We start from the raw sequence: 24,785 nt of genomic DNA on the forward strand, positions 1-24,785 counted from the left end.
TGATGTTAAATTAGAAAAAATGGAAACAGCTTTAAATCTCTGAATAGAAGACTGAACTCAAAATAAAATTCCGTTAAGTTCACTCATCATTCGTGAAAAGGCAAAACTCCTTTATCAACACTTTAGCGAAACTTGTGATAGCACTGGCGGGATATGTTTTTTTGCTAGCGAAGGCGCTGGTTTGAAAGATTTGTTTGAAATTTCTAATAAATATTACATTTAATATTAAATTGTTTCTTATTTTCATTTCGATGCCATGTGCTTGCATTTCACTATGTACTGTCTATGTACATAGTCATATTATGAAGGTACATATAATACATACATAGACAAAATTTTAGGCCGACCGGGTTAGCCGAGTGGGTAAAGTACCTGCCTGGCAACCCAAAGGTCGCGGGTTCGATTCCCGCCTCGGGCTTGGATCAAAGTACTGCAAAAACCTTGGGAGGTGCAATATGGCCACAGAAGCCGATGCGCCAACAACTACCAAATCAAAAAAAAAAAAAAAAAACAAAATTTTAGACTAGTTTTTCTTATATATTTCATACTTTGGAACGGAACGCCTTTATTACTATGGGAGCCATAACTCAGTATTCGCGTTTTCGGTATTCGCGACATTTCTCAGGAACGTAACCCCCCCCCCCCCCCCGCTATTCGCGGGGGTTACGTTTACTGTATATATATATATATATTTTTTTTTTTTTTTTTTTTTTTTTTATTTCAATCTGGAGGGCCTGATCTTTACAGATGCACACTTAAGCACCTTCAGTGCATGGGAAACCCTCTATTCCTCCCCCAGCCTGTATATTCATGACAGCCTTAGAAGAATGAGTACTGTTGGGGCTGTATGTTCACAATGTGATTGCAGTTTGGCCATATTGACAACAGAAAATCCACAATTTTCACATCTTCATAAATGGTCTTCACCCCAAAATCTAACAAGGCAAGGTTTTTATCTTGTTCAATTTCTTCAAAATTCAAAATTAAATCTAAAAACTCTTGCTGTTTTAGATTTAAATTTATTTAACAATACAACAGGGGAAACCTTACCAATATATACAGAAAACCACCGGACACTGGGAATGTTCTATGCTATACCTCCAATTACCTCTAAAAACCATAATAAAAAATAGGCATTTTAAATGGTATCATTTTGAGAGCTTGGCGACTCTGTAAAGATCATGCAGTCCAGAATGAAAGGAAATAAAATATATTTATGAGACTTGCAGGACTAATAAAAATACAAAAGAAAAATTCAACACCCTGATACCACCCCAGATAGGAACAACATCCATTTTATATATATTTTATATGCATTCAAAATAACTAAACAAATAGCAAAAAATCACCAGAAAACACCTGCTAATAAGCAGGTTTTAAAAAAAAAGTTCTTTCCCTATTTTTCTGAAATCTAGAACTCCTGTGACTAAAGTTACAATGTTTGCAAACAACAATACGGGGATGAGCACATTTGCAATATTGCAGCTCCTGTTTACTCTTGCCTACATTGGAACACAAAGGAAGAACACAAATCGGGCATAGCTGATATCAGAATAATAAAATCAGATCCAGCCTTCTCATTGACAGAGGGACATAATTGGAAGTTTTCCCAAACCTGTTTTAACAAGAGGTAAATTCTAATAGAAGATTACATACAGAAGCATTTATGATTGGGTCAGTATAAAAACAACATAAACTGAAACAAGTGGATGCAAATAGATCAGAACCAGGTCCGTATATTTAAAAACAGTCTTGAACCAATTAAAAAATGAAACCAAGTATAAATAATACTACAATCAGGAAAAGCCTCTCATTAACCTCCAGAGATCCCAACACTGCCTCAGGGCTCCTGAAACAGTCTACATCCTAACCTTGGATCCTAGAGCTCCCCAACAAATCCTACATAATCCCCAATTCTTTATCATTAAAACCAATCAACCAAACCATGTCAATGATATACAGGAATTTTGCTAGCAAGCATAAGGAGGTGATTATCACTTTGTATAAGGCAATGGTCAGGCCTTGAGTACTGCATACACTTCTGGAGGTCTCATTATAGGAAGTATGTAAAGTTGCTAGAACGAGTACAGAGAATGGCAACAAGATTGTTGAGGTGAACAAAGGGGTGTTCTTACCAAGAAATGCTTAAGTTTTGCAAATTGTAGCGTCTGGAGATTAGGCACCTGTGAGATTGCAAACCTGAGGGGGCATAAACTCAAATTGAGGTAAGACAGTTGTACAATATAGATGTGCAGAAATTTGCCTTTAGCCAGCAGGTAGTTGATTGCCGGAACAGACTTCCATTTGTCGTTGTGGAAGTTGATATCTTAAATAAATTCAAGGAAGAATTTGGCAAACTTTTGGAGCGAATGGATGGGTGAAATGCCGAATTTTTTTTTGTTGATGCTGTATAAGCTTGCTTTCTTGTATCAGATGCCTCTACTTATGGTAATGCTAATGATCTTGTCTAGAAATCAGTGTCATCGAAGATAAGCATAGGAGCAGAAGAATCCTTTTTTGCAAGATATAAGACAGGACTGAGTTTTAGAAGGATTGAAATCAACTAAGTTATCTTTACCTTATATTGGAGATCAGCATTTAAGGAATTGCCAGTGGATATTTGAGAAGTTGAAGCTGTTTGAGCAGGGCTCAAACTGGAAGGTTGGATGCAATGTGCTATCATCAGCAAAACTATGGATAAGATTTCTGGTCAATTGAAGAGGGACATTAATATACAAGAGGGAAAGTGTGGAAGAAAGAACTTAACCTTGGGGAACATCAGCATTAGTGTAGAAGTTAGAAGACAAAGAGCCATGTACCATCACCTGCAGTGAGTGGTCAGAGAGAGAACTGGATACCCAATTACAAAAAACAGTTGGCAAACCATAAGATGAAGCCCTCTGTAGCCGAGTTGTCAGTAGCAGGAGTGCAGTAGCACACTCTCTTTGAATACACCAGGGTTCGAGCCCCTGAGCCGACCGGGCTAGCCGAGTGGGTAAAGTACCTGCCCGGCAACCCAAAGGTCGCGGGTTCGATTCCCGCCTCGGGCTTGGATCAAAGTACTGCAAAAACCTTGGGAGGTGCAATATGGCCACAGCAGCCGATGCGCCAACAACTACCAAATCAAAAAAAAAAAAAAAAAAAAAAATCGAGCCCCTGACTGCTATATACGGTTGATCTGCCAACTAGCACTGGACCAGTGTGGCAGATTACGATACATTTCTCTCAAACATGAATTGTTTAGGAGGCTTCCATCCTGTAGTGGTTTGATAATGGCTGCAGTTTACCTTAACATTTTAAGATGTAAGCTTATTTGGAAGACTTTTATGTGAAACCCGATCAAAAATCTTTGAAATGTCAAGAGACTGCTTCAGTTTCGCTAAACGTTTCCATTGAATTTAACCATAGAGTTACAAGTGAGAGGGAGTAGTTATTAATGGACATTTTTTTTTCATGGATGTGTTATTAGTGCTGTCCCCTTTCTGTTTTAAGTATTTATTAACAATATGAATGAAAGCATGTGAAATTTAATCTTGATATCTGCTAATGATACAATGGTTGGCTAGTGTGCTTGATCACAGCAATCAGAGGATACTACTGCTAGACCTAGAGAAGTAAGATCAGCTGAGAAACAGCAATCAAGGTTTAACATTTTTAAATGCAAAATAACATACAAGTTGAGTAGTGGAGAACAAAAAAGACCTAGGATTAATTGTACAGTGATGTCAATTTCTCTAAACAGTGCAGATAGACTGCTGGGACAACTCATGGGCTGCTGTTAGTGATATGTATATATAGCAATATTGCCAGCAGGGAAAGGAAGTGATCATCCTGTTGCGTAAGGCCATGGTTGAGCTGCATTTTGATAACTTCATACAATATTGGGAATAAGAGTAGCCGTGCAGGCGAAGTTTTTATGGCTCTGGAAAATAGAGAAGTTTTTTCCGTTTTATTAACTTAAATTGGCATATTAACTTATTTTTTAGAGTAGCGTTATATTCCTAATTGCGATACTTAGTTTAAATTTTAACATAGATAGAGATTTTGTAGGTTATTACTTAGTATCGGTATGGGTATCCAATCCACGTGGGCGCCTCCGTAGCCAGGTGGAAAGGAGCAGCAGTGCAAAGCACACGCTTCTAGATTAAACCCAGGTTCGAGCCCGTCACCACCAAATACAGAGGATGCGGGAAGGTCAGGGAATGACCACCGCATATCCCAGAGCAATATGGCCTTAGTTGCTAATGCTCCTAAAAACAAAATAACAAACAAACAATCCACGTGTTTTACGAATTTTGCAGAGTCAGCGAATGGGAATTTTTTTAGCAATATTTAGCCGCTTTATTGACCAATTGTTATATTAAATTATTTTCTATAAGTAGCTCTATAGACCTAGTCAAGATTCTTGGTTTATTCTGAATTGAGACAGCGAGATTTCGGAAGTTAATTAATACTTAAGTGTCCATAGATTTACCATTCGTAACTTGCCGCCATTGTTAAATGATACAACGTTATATCAAGAACTAGATAGCGTTAGCTTAGTATAGTATAGTATATAATATTATCAATTAATCAGTAAAATTTATTAATCTTGTTAAACTTCATTGTCAATTAAATTGTACTTTTTAACTAAATATATATAACGACTTAGATTTTAGAAACGTAACATAATTAATTAATACATAACTTGATATGAAAGTTATTTAACGAAACTCGAAGATAATACTCAATACTGAAAAAAATATATAGTGTTACAACTGCATTGGGATAAAAGTTTAGGGTTATAATTTTGTACTGAAATTGAATCGAAATCATGACTCAGACCAGAGCAGCAAAGCAAAAGGCTCAACCTAAATGGAGTGCTGTGGCTCAGGGGAAAACTGAAGGGGAGCAGTTGCCCTCTGAATCACAGCCTTTTAAAATGCACTGCTTACTTGATGTTGGTGGAGCAATCAGGTACGGGACATGATATTGCCAGGGGGGATGTCTTTGTGTTTCTGCGATGTAAGGAGCGTGAAAAAATCAGGCAACAACTCAGCATTGTTATGGGCCTATATCAGAGCTTGAAGGATAGGATGGGTGCCCTCGAAGGATCTAAATTGAGTGGCCAATCAAGCTCTCAGCTTCCCACATCAACGCCAGAGTTTCCGCTTGATCATCACACAAAACAGCGGCAACCCCAAAGCAGAATGTGCTGATCCCACAGGAACTAGAGGCACCTCCGTAGCCAGGTGGCCTGGAGCAGCAGTGCTTAGCACGTGCTTCTTGATTAGACCGGGGTTCGAGCCTGTGAGCCACCAAATACGAAGGATGCGGAAAGGTCAGGGAATGACCACCGCATATCCCCAGAGCAATATGGCCTTAGTTGCTAATGCTCCTAAAAACCAAATAACAACAACAACAACACAGGAACTAGTAGTTGTTGGTGACTCTATTGTCAGGGAAATGGAGAACATATTGTGTAAAAAAGATAGGTGGAACAGGACCAAGGTATGTCTGCCAGGGCAAAGGTGGATGACATAGACCAGATGTAGTAGATGACGTAGACCAAGGTCAAAAAAGGTGATATTGTTGTACACATTGGCAAAAATGATATTAAAAGAACAAGACCGGTAGAATTACCTAACAAGTACAGGTCACTGTTGAAAAAAAGCTGTGAATTAGGGTTAATTTTGAAAGTGTCTGCAATTCTGCCCAGACACAATAGGAGGGAGTATATGATGAGAGCCATGTCAATCAATTCGGCCCTGGAAAGATTGTGCAAGGCCAAAGGGGTAGAATTTTTTTCAGCCTGGTGTGTACTTGTTAACAGGAGAGACTGCTTCTACAGGGATGGGATACACTTAAATAGAAAGGGTGCAAGATATTTGATGATGCTATTGCGGCAGTGTTAGGTGGGTCGGAAAACTGCTAGCTTGGGGGATGCAAGGACTAATAGATTAACAATAGCCACTGGCAGAGGTGAAAGTGATTCTTGCACTGCTTCTTTGGAATGAGCAGCAGCCTAGAGAACAAGATGCAGGGTAGGCAGAGACTGCTGGGAGACAGTGCAATACAAGTAAACACATGGATTGTGTTAGGGTAGCTAAGAATAGGAACAGGTGCATGTACACCAATGCTAGGAGTTTGGTAAATAAATTTGATGAATTTGAGGTATTGCTCAAAACATCAAAGGCAGATATTGTTGGGATATCAGAGACGTGGTGTCACACAGATATCAGGAATGCAGAACTGGAATTTGGGGAGTACAATGTTTACAGGAAGAATAGACAGGATAGGAAGGGAGGAGGCATTATACTATCAGTTAAGAAACAAATAAAATCAAAGGAAGTGAAGCCAGTCGACATTGCTGGACAGGGCAGTGTCGGATCTTGCTACCTCTACTCTGGAGTGATATAAGCATTGGGAGATCAAAATCGAAAGTAGGAGTGGGTTATAGGCCTAATAACTCTGATGAGTATAATAAGAAACTGTACAGGGAAATAGAGTGGGCCCGTAAATCAGAGAGTCATATAATGGCGGATTTTAATATTCCAGATATTGACTGGAATTTGTGGGTTGGTTACTCACACACTAATAAGGCTTTTGCGGATTTCTTGGATGATTGTTTTCTACATCAGCATGTTCGGGAAGCAAATAGAGGGAGTAATACTCTTTATCTGATTATCAGTAGTGATTCTTCATGCATTAAGAATCTGCAGATAAAGGAACCACTAGGTGTCAGAGAACACATTGTGCTGAAGTGGAATTTACCCAAAGGAGTAACTACCATCAGGTGTAAAGGGAAGGGTTTTTGCTTTCGAAAGGCAACTATGGTGGTCTGAGAAAGTATTTAAATTCTGTATGGTGGGACCAACCGATGATATTACCAACTAAGAAATATTGTTCAAAGTTTAGGCCTAAATGGATGTCAGATGAACTAATAAGACATATGGCAGAGAAGAAAAATGCATGGGATACATATAAATTAATGGGTGACATGGAACCCTATGATAGATATAAGCTAGTCTGTAACAAAGTCACAAAGGAGATTAGGCAGGCAAAGACAGATTATGAGAAATCTTTGGCAAATGATGCAAAGAAAAACAACAATGAATTTTTTACCTATGTAAACTCTAGAAGGAAAGGGATGAATGAGATTGGTCCTCTGGATATTGATGGTTCAACTGTTGATGATACTGCTCATGTGGCTAACAAACTAAATGAGTATTTTGCATCTGCATTCACCCTTGAGGAGTTATTCAGAGAGAGGAATGCCAGAGGTGAGTTAAACTCTGGCAGTGAGCTAGATGATTTTGTAATAACTGAGAGGAAAGTGGAGGAGAAATTGTTGAAGATAAACATAAAAAAGCACCCAGGGTGGATGGGATCTATCCAATTATATTAAAGGAGGCAGCAAGGGAAGTAAGCAAACCTTTAGCTATAATTATGAGAGCTTTTTTGAACTCAGGGGAGGTACCTATGGATGGAGATGTGCAAATATGATCCCAATTCACAAATGGGGATCAAAGGGTGATTCAAGTAATTATAGACCTGTTAGTTTAACTTCTGTTCCAGGAAAATTAATGGAGGCACTGGTTAAAGAAGCACTGCAGGATCATCTAGACAAGACTTCAGTTATAGGTTGGACACAGCATGGTTTTGTTAAGGGATAGTCTTGCCTGACCAATTTGATTGGATACTATGATGTGGTCACAAAGGAACTGGATACAGGGAATAACTTTGATATCATATATTTGGATCTTAGAAAGGATTTTGATACTGTTGCACATGGAAGACTGCTGAACAAATTCGAGCAGTGTGACATTGGAAGCAAAGGGCTGCTATGGATGAAAGGATGGTTGAGTGGGAGAAGACAGAGTGTGGTAATCAATGGACACTAGTCATCGTGGACTAATGTTATTCATGAAGTCCCTCAGGGTTCAGTGTTGGGTCTGCAATCGGCATTTAAGGAATTGGTAGCAGATTTTCGAGAGGTTGAAGCGGATTGAGCAGAACAAGGTTTCTCAAAATGGAAAGTGGAATGCAATGTGCTATCATCGGCAAAACTATGGATAGGATTTCCAGTCAATGGAAAAAGGTCATTAATATACAAGAGGAAAAGAGTGGAGGAAAGAACTGAACCTTGGGGGGACACCAGCATTAGTGGAAAAGTTAGAAGACAGAGAGCCATCTACCATCACCCTCAGTGAGCGATCAGAGAGAAAACTGGATAACCAATTACTAAAAACAGTTGGCAAACCATAAGATAGAAGCTTGTTGAGAAGACCTTTATGCCAAACACGATCGAAAGCCTTTGAAATATCAAGAGCGACTACTTGTGTTTCATCGAACCTTTCCATTGAATTAGTCCAATGGGTAACATAAGCCAGAATATCACCAGTGGATCGACACTGATGGAATCCATACTGGCAATCATTGATCAGATGGAAGGTTTCTAGGTAGTTTAAGAGTTATCGGTTAATTGATTTCTCCATTACTTTAGAAAGAGCAGAATTGGACGGGAGAGATTTGTCACCCTTTTTAGGAACTGGCCGGATATGAGAAAATTTCAAAGCAGAAGGAAAAACACCTTTGAAATAAGAAAGTGAAAAAAGGCGGCAAAGAATAGGAGTAAGTTCAGGAGTACAGGTGTTGAGAACAAGTGGAGAAATACCATCGGGACCTGGAGCTTTCTTAGCATCAAGATTCATCAACATCCTTTTGACGGAAGGCCACATGGGGCATTGAATGGAGCGTGTTCGGAATGGTGGGAGGTGTTTTACCAAGATCATTAATACGTGAGTTGGAAGAAAAATGGGATGCTAGCAAGTTAGCTTTATCCTTGGCTGAAGTGACAACAGAACCACCTGGTTTGGACAGAGGTGGGAGTAGAGATGGGGAAACGTTGCGGCCAATAACTTTAGCAAGAGACCAGAATGCTCGGCTACCATTGGGGCAAGAAGCAAATTTTCTACTCCAGCCTGTTGAAACTCTAGTTTGGACTGATTAGTAACTGCTTTACAATTGTTGCGAGCTTTGGTGTAGGCAGAAAATGAAATTGAGGAATTAGAAACATGCCAATTACGATATGCAACATTCTTCTCTTGAACAACCTTAGCACATTTATTGGAAAACCAAGGTTTAGATAAAGAACGAGATTTTAAAGTGGAATGTGGGATAAAGGATTCCATTCCTGCAAGAATAATTTCACTGAAACGATCTGAGCAAATCTTGACATCAGATGTTTTGAAACAATAATCCGACCAAGGAAAAGAAGAAAAGAAGTCTCGCAGGTCATCTCATTTGGCAATTCCCATTGCCAAACAACACGAAGTTGGGAATAGCCATGAGATAAAGATTCCATTGGAGAAGAGACAATCACCAAGTTGTGATCTGAAGTGCCTAAAGGACCTCTCACTTTGACCGTGTACTTAGAGATGGACTAAGTAAACGGAATGTACTTTTGTTTGTGAGAAAAAGATCAAGCGTATTGGCTGTATGATTACGATTGTATGGTATACTTGTAGGTAAATGAACAATCTGTGCAAGATCATTAGTAATTGCAAAAGCCTCAGCATCTCGACCAGATGGGTCGGTGTGACTAGAAAACGGAAGCCAGCTAGAGTTGTGAACATTAAAATCACCAAGGAAAATTACCTCACTGTTAGGAAAGTTGGACCGGAGAAAGTCAAGTTGCAAAGAGAGGAAAGTCAAAGAGCTCCAAGTGATTAGTGCAGTTGGGAGAACGGTAGAGACAACAGATGAATTTGACACAATGAGGTAGAGAGATTTTAAGCCAGAGAAAATCAAAGAGAGGAGATTCCAAATTGCCAAGTTTCTGAGAAGTAATATCAGAACGGATATATGCACAAGTACCACCTTTGAGGCGAAAGGATTCATACAGCGAATGAATACATACAGCGAATGAATGAATTATACAGCGAATAATTTCGGCATCTGAGATGAGCAGTAGTTGAATCAACCGATAACTGAGATTCTATCAGAAAAAGTACATTGGGTTTGGCAGACTGCAAGTGGAAATGGACATTGTCGAAATTAGAATTGAGACCACGTATATTTGTGAAATGAATTAGAAAGTGCTTGGGAGGTTTAGATCCTTTCACAGATAAGCTTGTTCTATTAGTTTGACAACTGATGGTACATTCAATAGTAAGAAAAATTGGGTGGGACATGCTGTATGAAGTAATGAAATTTTTGGATATGGCGTACATATGGTAAGAATATACCCAGATCCTTGACATAACATGGCCTCGACAATGCTCCCCACATACACACTACTTGCACTCCCTCCGGTCACTATCTGGCACATAGAGGTAGCAAGATTATACACTAGCTGATTCGGAAGACTCCTAGAGTGTACTAACTAGTGGCTAACTAGTGTACTAACTAGTGGCTGGCCTGGGAACACCGTTTTAAATGATATTGATGATGGTATATCAAGCTTAATGTCCAACTTTGCAGACAATTTCAAGGTTGGCAGGGTTGTTAAGGTTGTTGTTGTTTAGTTGTTGGCGCATCGGCTTCTGTGGCCATAATGCACCTCCCAAGGTTTTTGCATTATACTGTGATCCAAGCCCGAGGCAGGATTCGAACCCACGACCTTTGTGTTACCAGGCAGGCACTTTACCCACCTGGCTAGCCCGGTCAGCGGTTGTTAAGGACGCATAATGACAGTACGCTGCTGCAACAGGATCTAGAAAAGTTTATCAGATGGGCTGAGAGGTGGCAAATGAAGTTTACCATTGACAAATGTAAAGTACTACATATGGGAAGCAGTAACTCCAGAGTGATGTATCATCTCTGTGGTACTATACTTTTGTAGAGAATAGAAAGGACCTGGTGGTAATTGTGTGCAGCAGATATGAAGTTTTCTGAGCAGTGTAGACGGGCCGCAAAAGTAGCTCATAGTGTCTTGTCAATGATATACAGGAATTTTTCTAGCAGGGATAAGGAGGTGATTATCCCCTTGTATAAGGCAATGGTCAGGCCACACCTTGAGTACTGTATACAGGTCAGGAGGCCTCATTTTAAGAATGATGTAGAGCTTTTAGAACAAGTACAGAGAAGGGCAAAAATATTAATGAATGGAACAAAGGGTTGCTCTTAAGAAGAAAGGCTTAAGTTTTGCAAATTACAGTGTCTGGAGACTAGGCACCTGCGAGGTGATCTGATTGAGGTGTATATAAAGCCTTGAATGGTTTGAGCATGCTCAATGCTGATGGGATTCTTCCTCTTGCTCAGAATAATCACCTGAGAGATCATAAATTCAAATTGAGGAAAGACAGTTGTAGGATAGATGTGCGGAAATTTGCCTTTAGCTAGCGGGTAGTTGGTTGGTGGAACAGACTTTCATCCTTTGTTGTGGAAGTTGATAGTACACTGACAGTGGTAGAGAATGGAGTGGTGAAATGGGAGCGTTTTTTTTTTTTTTTTTTTTTTTTTTTTTGGCCATTGCTGCATAAGCTTGCTTTCTTTCATCATATGCCTCTACTAATGCTAATGTTAAGTCTTCAAGCTCATCTTAGGATCAATGTGGATCTTTTGGAATGAATGCAAAGAAGTGCAAGAAAATTAATCAGGATCACAAAAGGGTACTATTACCAAGGAAAAATTTCAGGAAACTAGGCAGTAGTGAGGAGATCTAATTTAAGCATTTAAATATTTGAATGCATTGAGTAATATTAATGATCTTTCTCAAGACAACACATGTGAGAAAACAGAAATTTGAATTCAAGAAGGTTGGATTAATGTGTGATTTTTGTGTTTTTTTTTTTAAGTTAGAGTGTAATTGATTGAATAAACTTTCATCTGGTGTCTTGAAGATCAGTAATTTGAATAAATTTAAGGAAGGATTAAACGACTTATTAGAATTTATGGATAATATGGGCAGTTTTTGCTTATGCTATATAATCTTGCTTTCTTCCATCATTTGCCACTTCTAATTCCAAGTCTATTTAAAGAAGAGGTTAGAGGTGGCGAGAAGAGCCATTTGATTGCTTTTGAGAGTTGAATTGAAAAGTGCAACACATGATCATTGACTTGTGGCCAAATCCGGTTCATGATGAAAAGAAGTTTTAAAAAGAAAAGAAGTTTTACAAGAAATTGACTCCTCAAGAAGAAGAAGAACCTCTGAATTGCAAACTTTTGTTAAAAGTAATCCTCACCAGACCAAGAAAGCTGATAACTCTGGTTATGATATCCTCATTGTGCAGAAATCTGTTAACATTCCTCTCTTCTGGCTTGAATGAAGTTCTTTGAAGTTGTTGTTTGAAACTTGTTTCTTTTAATTAATTAAAACTCTCAAGCAGGCATACTAGTATGTTTCATACACAAAAACTTTAAAAATTAAATAATCTATTAAAGTAACACCATTGTCAAATTTAATATTCCTTGATTATTGATTTGACTTTAAACCTGCATCGTTGATTGATGCAGGTTGAATGTCAAATTTTGATGTCTAAAACACATCACACACCAGCTCACTAAACAGATTTTTTTTACTACAAGTTTTTGGCAACGTATGCCAAAAGCTTGTTGTAAAGCTATGAGATCTTGTATCAGCTGTGAGAATAAACCGACAGACACAGTCTGTTTTAGAAATAAAGTTAATGATTTCAAAAATAAACTGAATGCACATATAAATCATAATTTTCTATTGCTTCTTGCCAAGCTACCCATTGCAAGCAAAGTGCATTCCTCATGTATAATCCTACAACCACATTAATTTTATGACACAATGGTAAATAAATATTGTAAAAATAATTATATCTATTAGTATTAATATTTCTGCAGAATAAAAAAATAAAATAATTTTTTATGTTTATACTCTGGCATGACCACATAAGGCAGTGGAGTTTGCAAGATAGAGAGAATACAAGAACATGTGTGTTTTGTACTTACTTGGGCTTGAACCATGGTTGACGAAATGGATATATTTCCTTATGCTAATGCTTTCACACTGTTCTTATCAGTAATGTTTTTTGATCTTATTATATACAATAGTGTCATCTTTGGGAATAAAATTTTAAAGTTTCCCATTATATTCCCAAAACCTGATCGGTGAATGGAATTAAAAACTTCTAATGCAGAAGATTTTAAAGAACCCATTAGAGGATTGAATGTTGTGCCAACATTTGAAAATCCAAACATAGCTCTTGGATTCAACATACTTCATATTCATTTACTGAGGTTAATAATCCCAAATGTGTAAATTTGTTATGCCAGTAATATGGAACTGGAATATAAATATTCCAGTTCCATATTAGAAGTAATTACCAAAGTAGACTGAATCAGAAGGATGATTCTCAATTAAAAATTTTACATCTCTCCAAGGTTGCGGAGAGATGTAAAACAAGAAAAAAAATTCTGTTCTTTTGTTCAGTGAAGAAGTATTCAAATTCCATTGAAAAATTACATTCTTTTAAATGATGTAGTAGCACAAATTTCATCAATTTGCAGTGCATCATTTTCAATATGAAGTCAGGAGCTATGCCAGTACTTTCAGTATCATCAACAATAAAGAAATAGATGAAACAATAGATATTTTGCAGTATAAGTTCTTTAAATTTCAGTGTGAGAACCTAATTATGAAAGAAGAAAAGAAAGAATTGAAGTAAAGTGGGTCTTTGTTTCTGAGCTGACAAGTGCACAAGGAAGCTTGAAATGTAACAAATTATCCCAATTCATGCTTAGCATTTTAACAATTCTGTGGTTGTAAAAACAAAAGTGCACTTCAGATCTCTTTCTGTTGAAACTTTAAAAATGTTCTTGACAGCCAAGTCTAGACAGACAGGGCTGTTTTTGTTTATAACATTGTTATCATTGTTATTATAACATTGTTATAAACAAAACTTTGGTACATTACTGAAGAGCATAATGTCTGTAACAGTATCTTCCTTGAGGTCATAATCAGTTAGTGTCTAACAGAAAGTTACAGAGGAAAAAATCCTAGATAAGTTAACATTTGAAAGCATACTGTTCTGGTTAACAATCCTGTGTTGTATTTTAATATAAAATATGTGTTTTCAATTTCAAGTGTCCAAAGTCTGGATTTTAGAAAATCTGCTTTCTTCCATTTTTTTTTTTTTTTTTCAAAAAAAATCTCTTGCTTACCAAACTTTGTAAGCACATTTCAATGTGTATTTGACTATTAAAAAAAAAAAAAAAAAACTTTCCACAAATGCCTATGCAGTGGTGCCTCCGTAGCCAGGTGGGCATGAGCAGCAGTGCTTAGCACACACTTCTTGATTAGACCAGGGTTCGAGCCCGTGACCACCAAATACGCAGGATGCGGAAAGGTCAGGGAATGACCACCGCATATCCCCGGATCAATATGGCCTTAGTTGCTAATGCTCCTAAAAAAAAAAAAACCCAAACCTGTGCAGTTGCTTTAATTCGTAAAAATTGGCCAGTTAGATTATAATTCTTTTTTTCAAATAATTATTGCTTTTATGAATATAGTTTCATATAATTTAATATGGCCATATAATTATGAATGGGGAGAGAAAATATCAATTATAAATATTCAGAAATATCAATGATATCTGTTTCTAATTTTGTAGGTCTGCTAGGTTTAAACCTTTTTTTCCATCTCAAGGTTTATTATTAGCCAACGTCAGGCATTTTTACTTTGAAGTATTCTGGTTTTTTCATACTGCAAATATTCCAACCGCATGTGACCACATGTTTTAACTAACATGATATGCACAGACTTCAAATTATTCCTGTCTTATATATATATATATATATATATATATAGCTGAATTAAAAAATAATAATAATAATAATTAGTAATGGATTGGTTATGTTAATCTTATTTAGTTTATAAAATATGCTTAACATGTTCACTGCAACGTATATTTGAGATACCTGTTCAGTGTGCTGTAATTTTTGAAATGTTGAGAAATAGCAACATTCCAAATTCCTCAACATTATGAAAATTCATAAATAATGGTCAAAAAGTAAAAGTCTAGAATTCATGACAAAAGTGAACACTTATTTTTGTGATGATAACTGTAAATCAGAACAAAACTTTTATCAAGTTTTAGTGAGAGTTTTTTCTGTATAGATAAACTAACCTCAATGCAGGAAAAAAACAAATAAAAATGTATACCAAGATATAAACAAAAACGAATCATTGTTGCTAATAGCCCAGAGTTCAATCATTGTGCTAACAAAATTGAGAAATTCATTTCATGTGCCTTTACTTTTACACCACTCATATATTAACTGCCTGAAAATGACTGCCTGTATGTGTTAAGACACAGCACTTGAATGCTTACATGCATCAATGCAGTGTTATTAATGTAAACATGTCAAACTCATGCATTGTAGTAATTATAAATACTAAAAAAAAAAAATCTCTTAATAGCTTTTTGAGCTTTCTGTACATGATTATAGAACGAAAAAAAATGAAGATAATGGTAAGTTGCTATTTAGTTATCTCTAATAATAACAATGGGGTGCTTGTTGACCTGGTGGATATAATTGGTCCAGGAACGTTCCACACAATATTGGTCAGTCTTCAGCCATACAGTCATATATGTTTTCAGCCCAGACGGAAAATCCATTGGTCTTTTCACAATGCAGTGATAATATCTGTCAAGTACGAAACACTTACTGTAATACTATCTAGATTACTGTAATACTATCTAGAGGTATCCAGATTTCGTACTTCAGATAAATAATAATTATTTGAGTTTACTGTACTTAGTATGATAGAATTTGATGATGAATGTCATTATTAGGGATAACTACAGAGTTATCTCTGTAGTCTTCAAAAGAGATCTCAAACAAATTCCAAGCTTGAGTAATTCAGTTTGGTTAAACTAAAGCATAAAATTTACTTGAGCTTTGTGCATTATTTTCACATTATTTAGAATTTAGAATCCTGTCAGTGTGTAAAAAAAAAAAAAAACATTGATGATACAACCTGAAAAATATAGCATTGTTAGAAATAGTTTTCCAAAAAACTTGTGAGAATTTTGAACATAATGTTAATTATATTTGAACTTAGTTACATTTCCCTTCTTTCTGCAGAATACTGCTGGTAACTAAAATGTTCTTTCCATTAATAATACCATTTAAATTTGATTGGTTTTCAAGCCCAGCACATCCAAATCTTACTCTTAACCAATTTCACAAAAGATAATTTAACCGAAAATCTGCATGTACACTAAAAATTACAAAGTTCATTCCTTTATGATTAGATTCTAGTAATATAACCCGATAACAACCAATTTGTGAGAGACATAGAGCTTTCTAATGATAAAATGGTTATTTCTCGGTACGTTTCTTGCCACATAAATCAGATTTTGCAATTTTATGTGAGAATATATTTTAAGGGGAAAAAAATGTAAATGTAAAATTATTTTCATTTCTTTCATTAGGAAAACGATACAGAAAATGCTGTAAATTCAAAAGACTTGGAAAATATATGTGACAACCTTCCCAACATAGATTTGTCTTCAGGAAATAAAGATACATATATACTAGAGGTAAAGTTGTTCCCTGTGTTGTGTTTATTATGTTCAAGAAAGGGGTAAAAAATTGTTAATCAGTTTATGCATACATTAATGAGATTTTTGTATTCCAATTCAAACACACAGTCCAAAAAAATAAGAACCTTTATTCAGTACTGAACTGGGCTAATACAGTACTGATTAAAATGCCTTTACATTATCATTAGTAGAGGCATATGATGCAAGAAAGCAAGCATCAGCAAAAAAAAAAAAAAGACGTTCACATTTCACCCATCCATTCAATCCAAATGCTTGTCTAGTTCTCCCTTGAACTTATTTAAGTTTTCAACTCCCACTATGATAGATGGAAGTTTGTTCCAACTATTAACCACCCGCTGGCTAAAGGTAAATTCTGCACATTTATTCTAAAATTGTCTTTTCTGTCAATTTGAATTTATGACCCCTCAGGTGAGTATTCTTAGCAAGAGGAAATCCCATCAGCATCAAGGTTACTCAAACCATGCAAGGCCTTATACACCTCAATTAGATCATGTCTTGGGTGCCTATCTCCAGACTCTACAATTTTCAAAACTTAAAGCCTATCATAGTAACAGCAGCACTTTGTTTCACTCACCAATCTGGTTTCCCTTCTCTGTACTCATTCCAGCAGCTCTACATCCTTCCTAAAATGAGGCCTCCTGACTTTTATACAGTGATCAAGGTGTGTTGTGGCCTGACCATTGCCTTATACAAGGAGACAATCACCTCCTTACCACTGCTAGCAAAATTTCTAAATATCATTGAAAAGACACCATAACCTACTCTTTCTGCCTGTCAGCACTCTCAGAAAACTTTATATCTGACTGCACAATTACCTCAGGTCCTTTTCATTAGCCAGTACCCTGAGTTTAGTACAACACAGTTGGTATAGTACTCTGGGGTTACTGCTACTCATATGCAGTACTTTGCATTTGTTAATGTTAAACTTCAGTTGCCACCTCTCAGCCATCTGCTCAACTTTTCTAGATCCTGTTGCAGTAGTGTACTATTCAGTACTGTCCTTAACAACCCTGCCAACCTTCATATTGTCTGCAACTTAGACATTAACCCTGATATACTTTCATCGATATCATTGATAAATACTAGAATTTCTATGTGGTAGATGACTCTCATCAACCGATGCAATACCACCACTTTGCTTATTGGAGGCTTCAAGTAGTGGAACCCATGTTTATTCTCCAGAACGAAGTTGCAGTCAAGCCTTCCCCATCTCTTCCATCATGCAGTATGACTGATGACTTTTGAGGTTATGATGAACATCATAGCAAGATCAAATGTTCCTTACATTTCGAGGGTACAGCTCTAAAACGGTGTTTGCAGGCCAGCCACTAGTTAGTACACCAGACCGAACCTATTGGTAACTCTTTAGGAGGCTTCCGGATCAGCTAGTGTATAATCTTGCTACCTCTACTCTGCCAGATAGTGACTGGAGGGAGCCCGAGTAGTGTGTATGTGGGAGGAATTGTCGAGGTCATGTTATGTCAAGGATCTAGGTATATTCTTACCATGTGTATGCCATATCTAAATATTTCATTACTTCATACAGCATGTCCACTCACTTTTTCTTATTATTGAAAACACCATGAATAGTCAAACTAATAGAGTAAGCTTATCACCGAAAAGATCTAAACCTCTCAAACACTTCCTAGTTCATTACACAAATATATGTGTTCCCAATTCTAATCTCAACAATGTCCATTTCCACTTGCAGTCTGCCAAACCCCATGTACTTTTTCTGACAGAATCTCTGTTATTGGTTGACTCAACTACTGCTCATCTCAGTTGCCCAGATTATTCTCTGTATGATTCCTTTTGCCTCAAAGGTGGTACTTGTTCATGTGTCCATTCCGATATTCCCTGTCAGATACCTGGTAATTTGGAATCTCCTCTCTTTGATCTTCTCTGGCTTAAAATCTCTCTACCTCATTAGGTCAAATTCATCTATTGTCTCTACCATTCTCCAATTCCACTAATCACTTGGAGCTCTTTGACTTCCTCTCTTTGCAACTTGACTTTTTTCAGTCCAATTTTCCTTGATGATTTTAATGTTCACAACTCCAGCTGGCTTCCGTTTTCTAGTCACAATGACTCGGCTGGTCGAGATGCTGAGGCTTTTGATTAGTAATGACCTTGCACAGATTGTTCATTTACCTACAAGGATACCAGACAATCCTAACCATACAGCCAACATGCTTGATCTTTTTCTCACAAACAACCCTTCTAAGTACAAGGTCAAAGTGAGTGTTCCTTTAGGCACCTCAGATCACAACTTGGTGATTGTCTCTTCTCCAATGGAGCCTTTTTCTCATGGCTATTTCCGACCTCGTATTAGCATTAGCATTAGTAGAGGCATTTGATGCAAGAAAGCAAGCTTATGCAGCATCAGCCAAAAAAAAAAAAAAAAAAAGTAACATAAATAAATAAAAATAACCACTTCCACTTCACCCCTCTGTTCGTTCGAAATACCTGTCCAGCTGAGCCTTAAACTTATTTAGGCTATCAACTTCCACGACAAGGGATGGAAGTCTGTTCCACCCACCAACCACCCGCTGGCTAAAGGCAAATTTCCGCACATCTATCCTACATCTGTCTTTCCTCAATTTGAATTTATGCCCTCTCAGGTGATTTTTCTGAGCTAGAGGAAGAATCCCATCAGCATTGAGCATGCTCAAACCATTCAAGGCTTTGTACACCTCTATCAGATCACCCCGCTGGTGCCTAGTTTCCAGACACTGTAATTTGCAAAACTTAAGCCTTTCTTCGTAAGAGAACCCCTTTGTCCCATTCACCAATCTAGTTGCCCTTCTCTGTACTCGTTCCAGCAGCTCTACATCCTTCCTGAAATGAGGCCTCCAGGCCTGTATACAGTACTCTAGGTGTGGCCTGACCATTGCCTTATACAAGGGAATAATCACCTCCTTATCCCTGCTAGAAAAATTCCTATATATCATTGACAATACACCATGAGCTACTCTTGCAGCTCGTCTGCACTGCTCAGAGAACTTCATATCTGCCTGCACCACCACCCCCAGGTCCCTTTCATTCTCTACCACTGTCAGTGTTGTACCACAGAGTTGATACGTTGCTCTGGGGTTGCTGTTTCCCATATGTAGTACTTTACATTTGTCAATGTTAAACTTCATTTGCCACCTCGAAGCCCATCTGCTCAACCTTTCCAAATCCTGTTGCAGCAGCATAGTGTCAGTAGTGTCCTTGACAACCCTGCCAACCTTCGTATCGTCTGCAAACTTGGACATTAAGCCTGATATACCATCATCAATATCATTTATAAATACAGAAAACAATAAAGGCCCCAATACTGAACCCTGAGGGACTCCACTAATAACATTAGTCCACGATGAGCAGTGTCCATTGATTACCACTCTCTGTCTTCTCCCCCTCAACCACCCCTTTATCCATAGCAGCAACTTGCCTCCAATGCCACACTGCTCCAATTTGTGCAGCAGTCTTCCATGTGCAACAGTATCAAAAGCCTTTCTAAGATCCAAGTATATAATATCAAAGTTATTCCCTGCATCCAGTTCTTTTGTGACTGCATCATAGTATCCAATCAAATTGGTCAGGCAAGACTTCCCCTTAACAAAACCATGCTGTGTCCTAGCTATAACTGAAGTCTTGTCTAGATGATCCTGCAATGCTTCTTTCACCAGTGCCTCCATTAATTTTCCGGGAACAGAAGTTAAACTCACAGGTCTATAATTACTTGTGTCAGCCTTTGATCCCCCTTTGTGAATTGGGGTCACATTTGCACATCTCCAGTCAATGGGTACCTCCCCTGAGTCCAAGGAAGCTCTCATAATTATGGCTAAGGGTTTGCTTACCTCCTTTGCTGCCTCCTTTAATATAACTGGATAGATCCCATCCACCCCAGGTGCCTTTCTTGTGTTTATCTTCAACAATTTCTCCTCCACTTTGCTCTCAGTTATTACAAGATTCTCTAGCTTACTGCTAGAGTTGAATACACCTCTGGCATTCCCCTCGCTGAATAACTCCTCATGTGTGAATGTCGATGCAAAATATTCATTTAGTTTGTTAGCTACCCGAGCATGGTCATCAACAGTTGACCCATCGATCTCAAGTGGACCAATCTGATTCATCCCCTTCCTTCTAGAGTTTACATAAGTAAAGAACTCTTTGCTGTTTTTCTTCGCATCCCTTGCCAAGGATCTCTCGTAATCTGCCTTCGCCTGCCTAACCTCCTTTGTAACTTGGTTACAGATCAACTTGTATCTATCATAGGCGTCCGTGTCACGTGTTAATTTGTATGTATCCCATGCATTTTTCTTCTCTGCCATATGCCTTATTAGTTCATCTGACAACCATTTAGGCCTAAACCTTGAACAATATTTCTTAGTTGGTATGTAAAGCCTAGTAGCTTCCACAATAAGTTCTTTGAATGCTTCCCATTTTGAATTTGCTGTTGGCAATATCATCAGTTGATCCCACTGTATAGAATTTAAATACTGTCTCAGTCCATTGTAGTCGCCTTTACGAAAGCAATACCCCTTCCCTTTACCCCTAATGGTAGTTACCTCTTTGAGTAACTCCCACTTCAGCACACTGTGATCACTGCCACCAAGTGGTTCATTTATCTGCAGATTCTTAATGCATGAAGAATCACTACTGATAATCAAATCAAGAGTATTACTCCCTCTAGTTGCCTCCCGAACATGCTGATGTAGAAAACAATCATCCAATAAATCCACAAAAGCCTTGCTACTGTGTGAGTGACCAGCCCCCAAATTCCAGTCAATATCTGGGAAATTAAAATCCCCCATTATAAGACTCTCTGATTTACTGGCCCACTCTATTTCTCCGAACAGTTTCTTATTATACTCATCAGAGTCATTAGGCCTATAGCACACTCCTACTCTCAATTTTGATCTCCCAATGCTTATGTCACACCAAACTGTCTCGACACTGCACTGTCCAGCGATGTCGACTGGCTTCACTTCCTTGGATTTTATGTGTTTTTTAACTAATAGCATAACCCCTCCTCCCTTCCTATCCTGTCTATCCTTTCTGGAGACATTGTACTCCCCAAATTCCAGTTCTGCATTTCTTATATCTGTGTGACACCACGTCTCTGAAATCCCCACAATATCTGCCTTTGATGTTTTGAGCAATACCTCAAATTCATCAAATTTATTTACTAAACTCCTAGCATTGGTGTACACACAAGTATACATGCACCTGTTCTTTTTCTTAGCTACCCTAACACAACCCATGTGTTTACTTGTACCCCAATGATTCCCAGCAGTCTCTGAAATATCCTGCATCTTATTTTCCAGGCTGCGGCTCATTCCAATAGAAGCAGTGCAAGAATCACTTTCACCTCTGCCAGTGGCTACTGTTAATCTATTAGTCCTTGTATCCCCCCAATCTAGCAGTTTTCCGACCCAACTAACATTGCCTCGATAGCATCAGCAAACATTCTTGCACCCTTTCTATTTAAGTGTATCCCATCCCTGTAGAAGCAGTCTCTCCCGTTAACAAGTACAGACCAGGCTGAAAAAAATTCTACCCCTTGAGCCCTGCACAATCTTTCCAGGGCCGAATTGATTGACAGGGCTCTCATCATATACTCCCTCCTATCGTGTCTGGGCAGAATTGCAGACACTTTCAATTTCAACCCTAATTCACGGCTTTTTTTCATCAGTGACCTGTACTTGTCAAGTAATTCCGCCGGTCTCCTACTCTTAATGTCATTAGTGCCAACGTGTACAACTATATCACCTTTTGTGCCCTTAAAAGATGATATCCGCTCTACAACGTCATCAACTTTTGCCCCTGGCAGACATACCCTGGTCCTATTCCACCTATCCTTTTTACAAAGCATGTTTCCCGTTTCCCTGACAATAGAGTCACCAACAACTACTAGTTCCTTTGGGACCAGCGCATTCTGCCTTGGGGGTTGCCGCTGTGTTCCGCAATGACCAAGTGCAAGCTCTGGCATTGGTGTGGGCATCTGAGAGCTTGATGGGCCCCTCACTTGTAATCCTTCGAGGGCATCCACCCTATCAACGTTTGTCAACGTTTGCTCAGATCGTGTCAGTGAAATTATTCTTGTAGGAATGGAATCCTTTATTCTACACTCCACTTTAAAATCTCGTCTTTTATCTAAACCTTAGTTTTCTAATAAATGTGATAAGGCTGTTCAAGAGAACAGCCTTATCACATTTATTAGAAATTTATTGTATTGTAATTGGCTTGTTTCCAATTCTTCAGTTTCATTTTCTGCCTATACCAAAGCGTGCAACAATTGTGAAGCACTTATTAATCATTCCAAACTAGATTTTGAACAGGCTAAGAGTAGAAAACTTGCTTCTTGCTAATGGTAGACAAGCATAACATAAACTTTAGCAGTTTACACCAACCTTGCATTGAAATAATAAAACAAACAAAATTAATAATTTAATAAAATTAAACAGGTATTACTAATTTACAATAAATTACTATTTACAATAGTAATTTATTGTAAATTTGTAATACCGTAAGTAAGGCGATAAGGAATGCAGATTATGCAAAATCAGCCGTGGTAGAGCATTATTGGGAGAAGCAACATCAAATCTCCCTGGACGAAGCTACTATCGTCGACCGGGCACATAGGTTTTGGGATCGCAAGTGGCTCGAGAGCTTGCAGATTAGTTCCATTGGGAGAAACATTAATAGAAATAGGAGTATGCATATTCATCCCCTCTTTGAGATGGCGCCTCCGTAGCCAGGTGGGAAGGAGCAGCAGTGCGTAGCACACGCTTCTTGATTAGACCGGGGTTCAAGCCCATCACCACCAAATACAGAGGATGCAGAAAGGTCAGGGAATGACCACCGCATATCCTGGAGCAATATGGCCTTAGTTGCCAATGCTCCTAAAAACCAAATAACAAACAAACCCCTCTTTGAGACAGTGATCCTTAGAGGGGATAAATGATTTCACCTGACGTGCTCCCAAGCCACTTCCGGTTCCGTTACGCATGAGAACAATGCACGTGTTATTGAATCACGTGACATGCAGGTATTTAAGATTGCACTGCAAAAATAAAGCGTACTGTTGAGAAAGAAGGCAGAGCCTTCGAAAGCTTTAGATTTTAGTGCTTTTAATTCTGTATATTTTATTGTATTTTATGGTATTCTTTTCCTTCTTTTTATATACTTATTGTAAATTAGTAATACCAGTTTAATTTTATTAAATTATTAATTTTGTTTTTTATTTTATTATTTCAACGCAAGGTTGGTGTAAACTACTAAAATTTATATTATGAATATACCAAACCCCAGAGGTCTATTTCAAGAATTAGGTAGACAAGCATTCTGGTCTCTTGCCAAAGCTGTTGGCCGCAACTTTTGCCCATCTCTGTTTCCACCTCTGTCCAAACCAGATGGTTCTGTTTTCACTTCAGCCAAGGATAAAGCTGCCCTGCTAGAATCCCATTTTTCTTCCAACTCATGCATTAATGATCTTGGTAAAACACCTCCCACCATTCTCCATTCAATGTCTCCTGTTGTCTTTTGCCAAAAGGATATCAGGAGGATTTTGACAAATCTTGATGCTAAGAAAGCTCCAAGTCCTGATGGTATTTATCCACTTGTTCTCAAAACTTGTGCTCCTGAACTTATTCCTGTTCTTTGCCGCCTCTTTTCACTTTCTTTTTCCAAAGGTGTTTTTCCTTCTGCTTGGAAATTTGCTCATATCTAGCTAGTTCCTAAAAAGGGTGACAAATCCCTCCCATCCAATTATCGTCCCATATCAATTATTTCTACTCTTTCTAAAGTAATGGAGAAATCAATTAACTGCCAACTCTTAAATTACCTAGAAACCTTCTGTCTGATCAATGATCGCCAGTGTGGATTCTGTCAGTGTCAATCCACTGGTGATATTCTGGCTTGTGTTACATTTATGGACTAATTCAATGGAAATGTTTGGCGAAACACAAGCAGTTGCTCTTGACATCTTGAAGGCTTTCGATCGTGTTTGGCATAAAGATCTTCTAAACAAGCTTCCATCTTATGGTTTGCCAACTGCTTTTTGTAATTGGTTAATCAGTTTTCTCACTGATCCCTTGCTGAAGGTGATGGTAGATGTCTCTCTGTCTTCTAACTTCTCCACTGATACTGGTGTTTCCCAAGGTTTCTGGTCTTTTCTTTCCCTCACTCTTTTCCCCTTGTATATTAATGACGTTCTTCCATTGACTGTAAATCCTATTCATAGTTTTGCCGATGATAGCACATTGCATTCCACTT

General features: G+C 38.0%; 1 protein-coding gene across 5 annotated transcripts in view; it reads left to right on the forward strand.

Moving 5' to 3' along the window:
- The window catches only part of LOC150077345 (C2 domain-containing protein 5), a 992,151-nt gene that overhangs the window by 678,862 nt on the left and 288,504 nt on the right, over positions 1 to 24,785 (forward strand). For all 5 annotated transcript variants that reach the window (XM_090386765.1, XM_090386767.1, XM_090386764.1 and 2 more), the window contains one exon: positions 16,392 to 16,499. In XM_090386765.1, coding sequence (XP_090242891.1) covers positions 16,392 to 16,499 — 108 coding nt within the window. The remainder of the gene's footprint in view (positions 1 to 16,391; positions 16,500 to 24,785) is intronic.

Source organism: Mastigoproctus giganteus, chromosome 12, assembly GCF_048544385.1.
Source record: "Mastigoproctus giganteus isolate SK-2022 chromosome 12, ASM4854438v1, whole genome shotgun sequence".
Lineage (NCBI taxonomy): Eukaryota > Metazoa > Arthropoda > Arachnida > Uropygi > Thelyphonidae > Mastigoproctus > Mastigoproctus giganteus.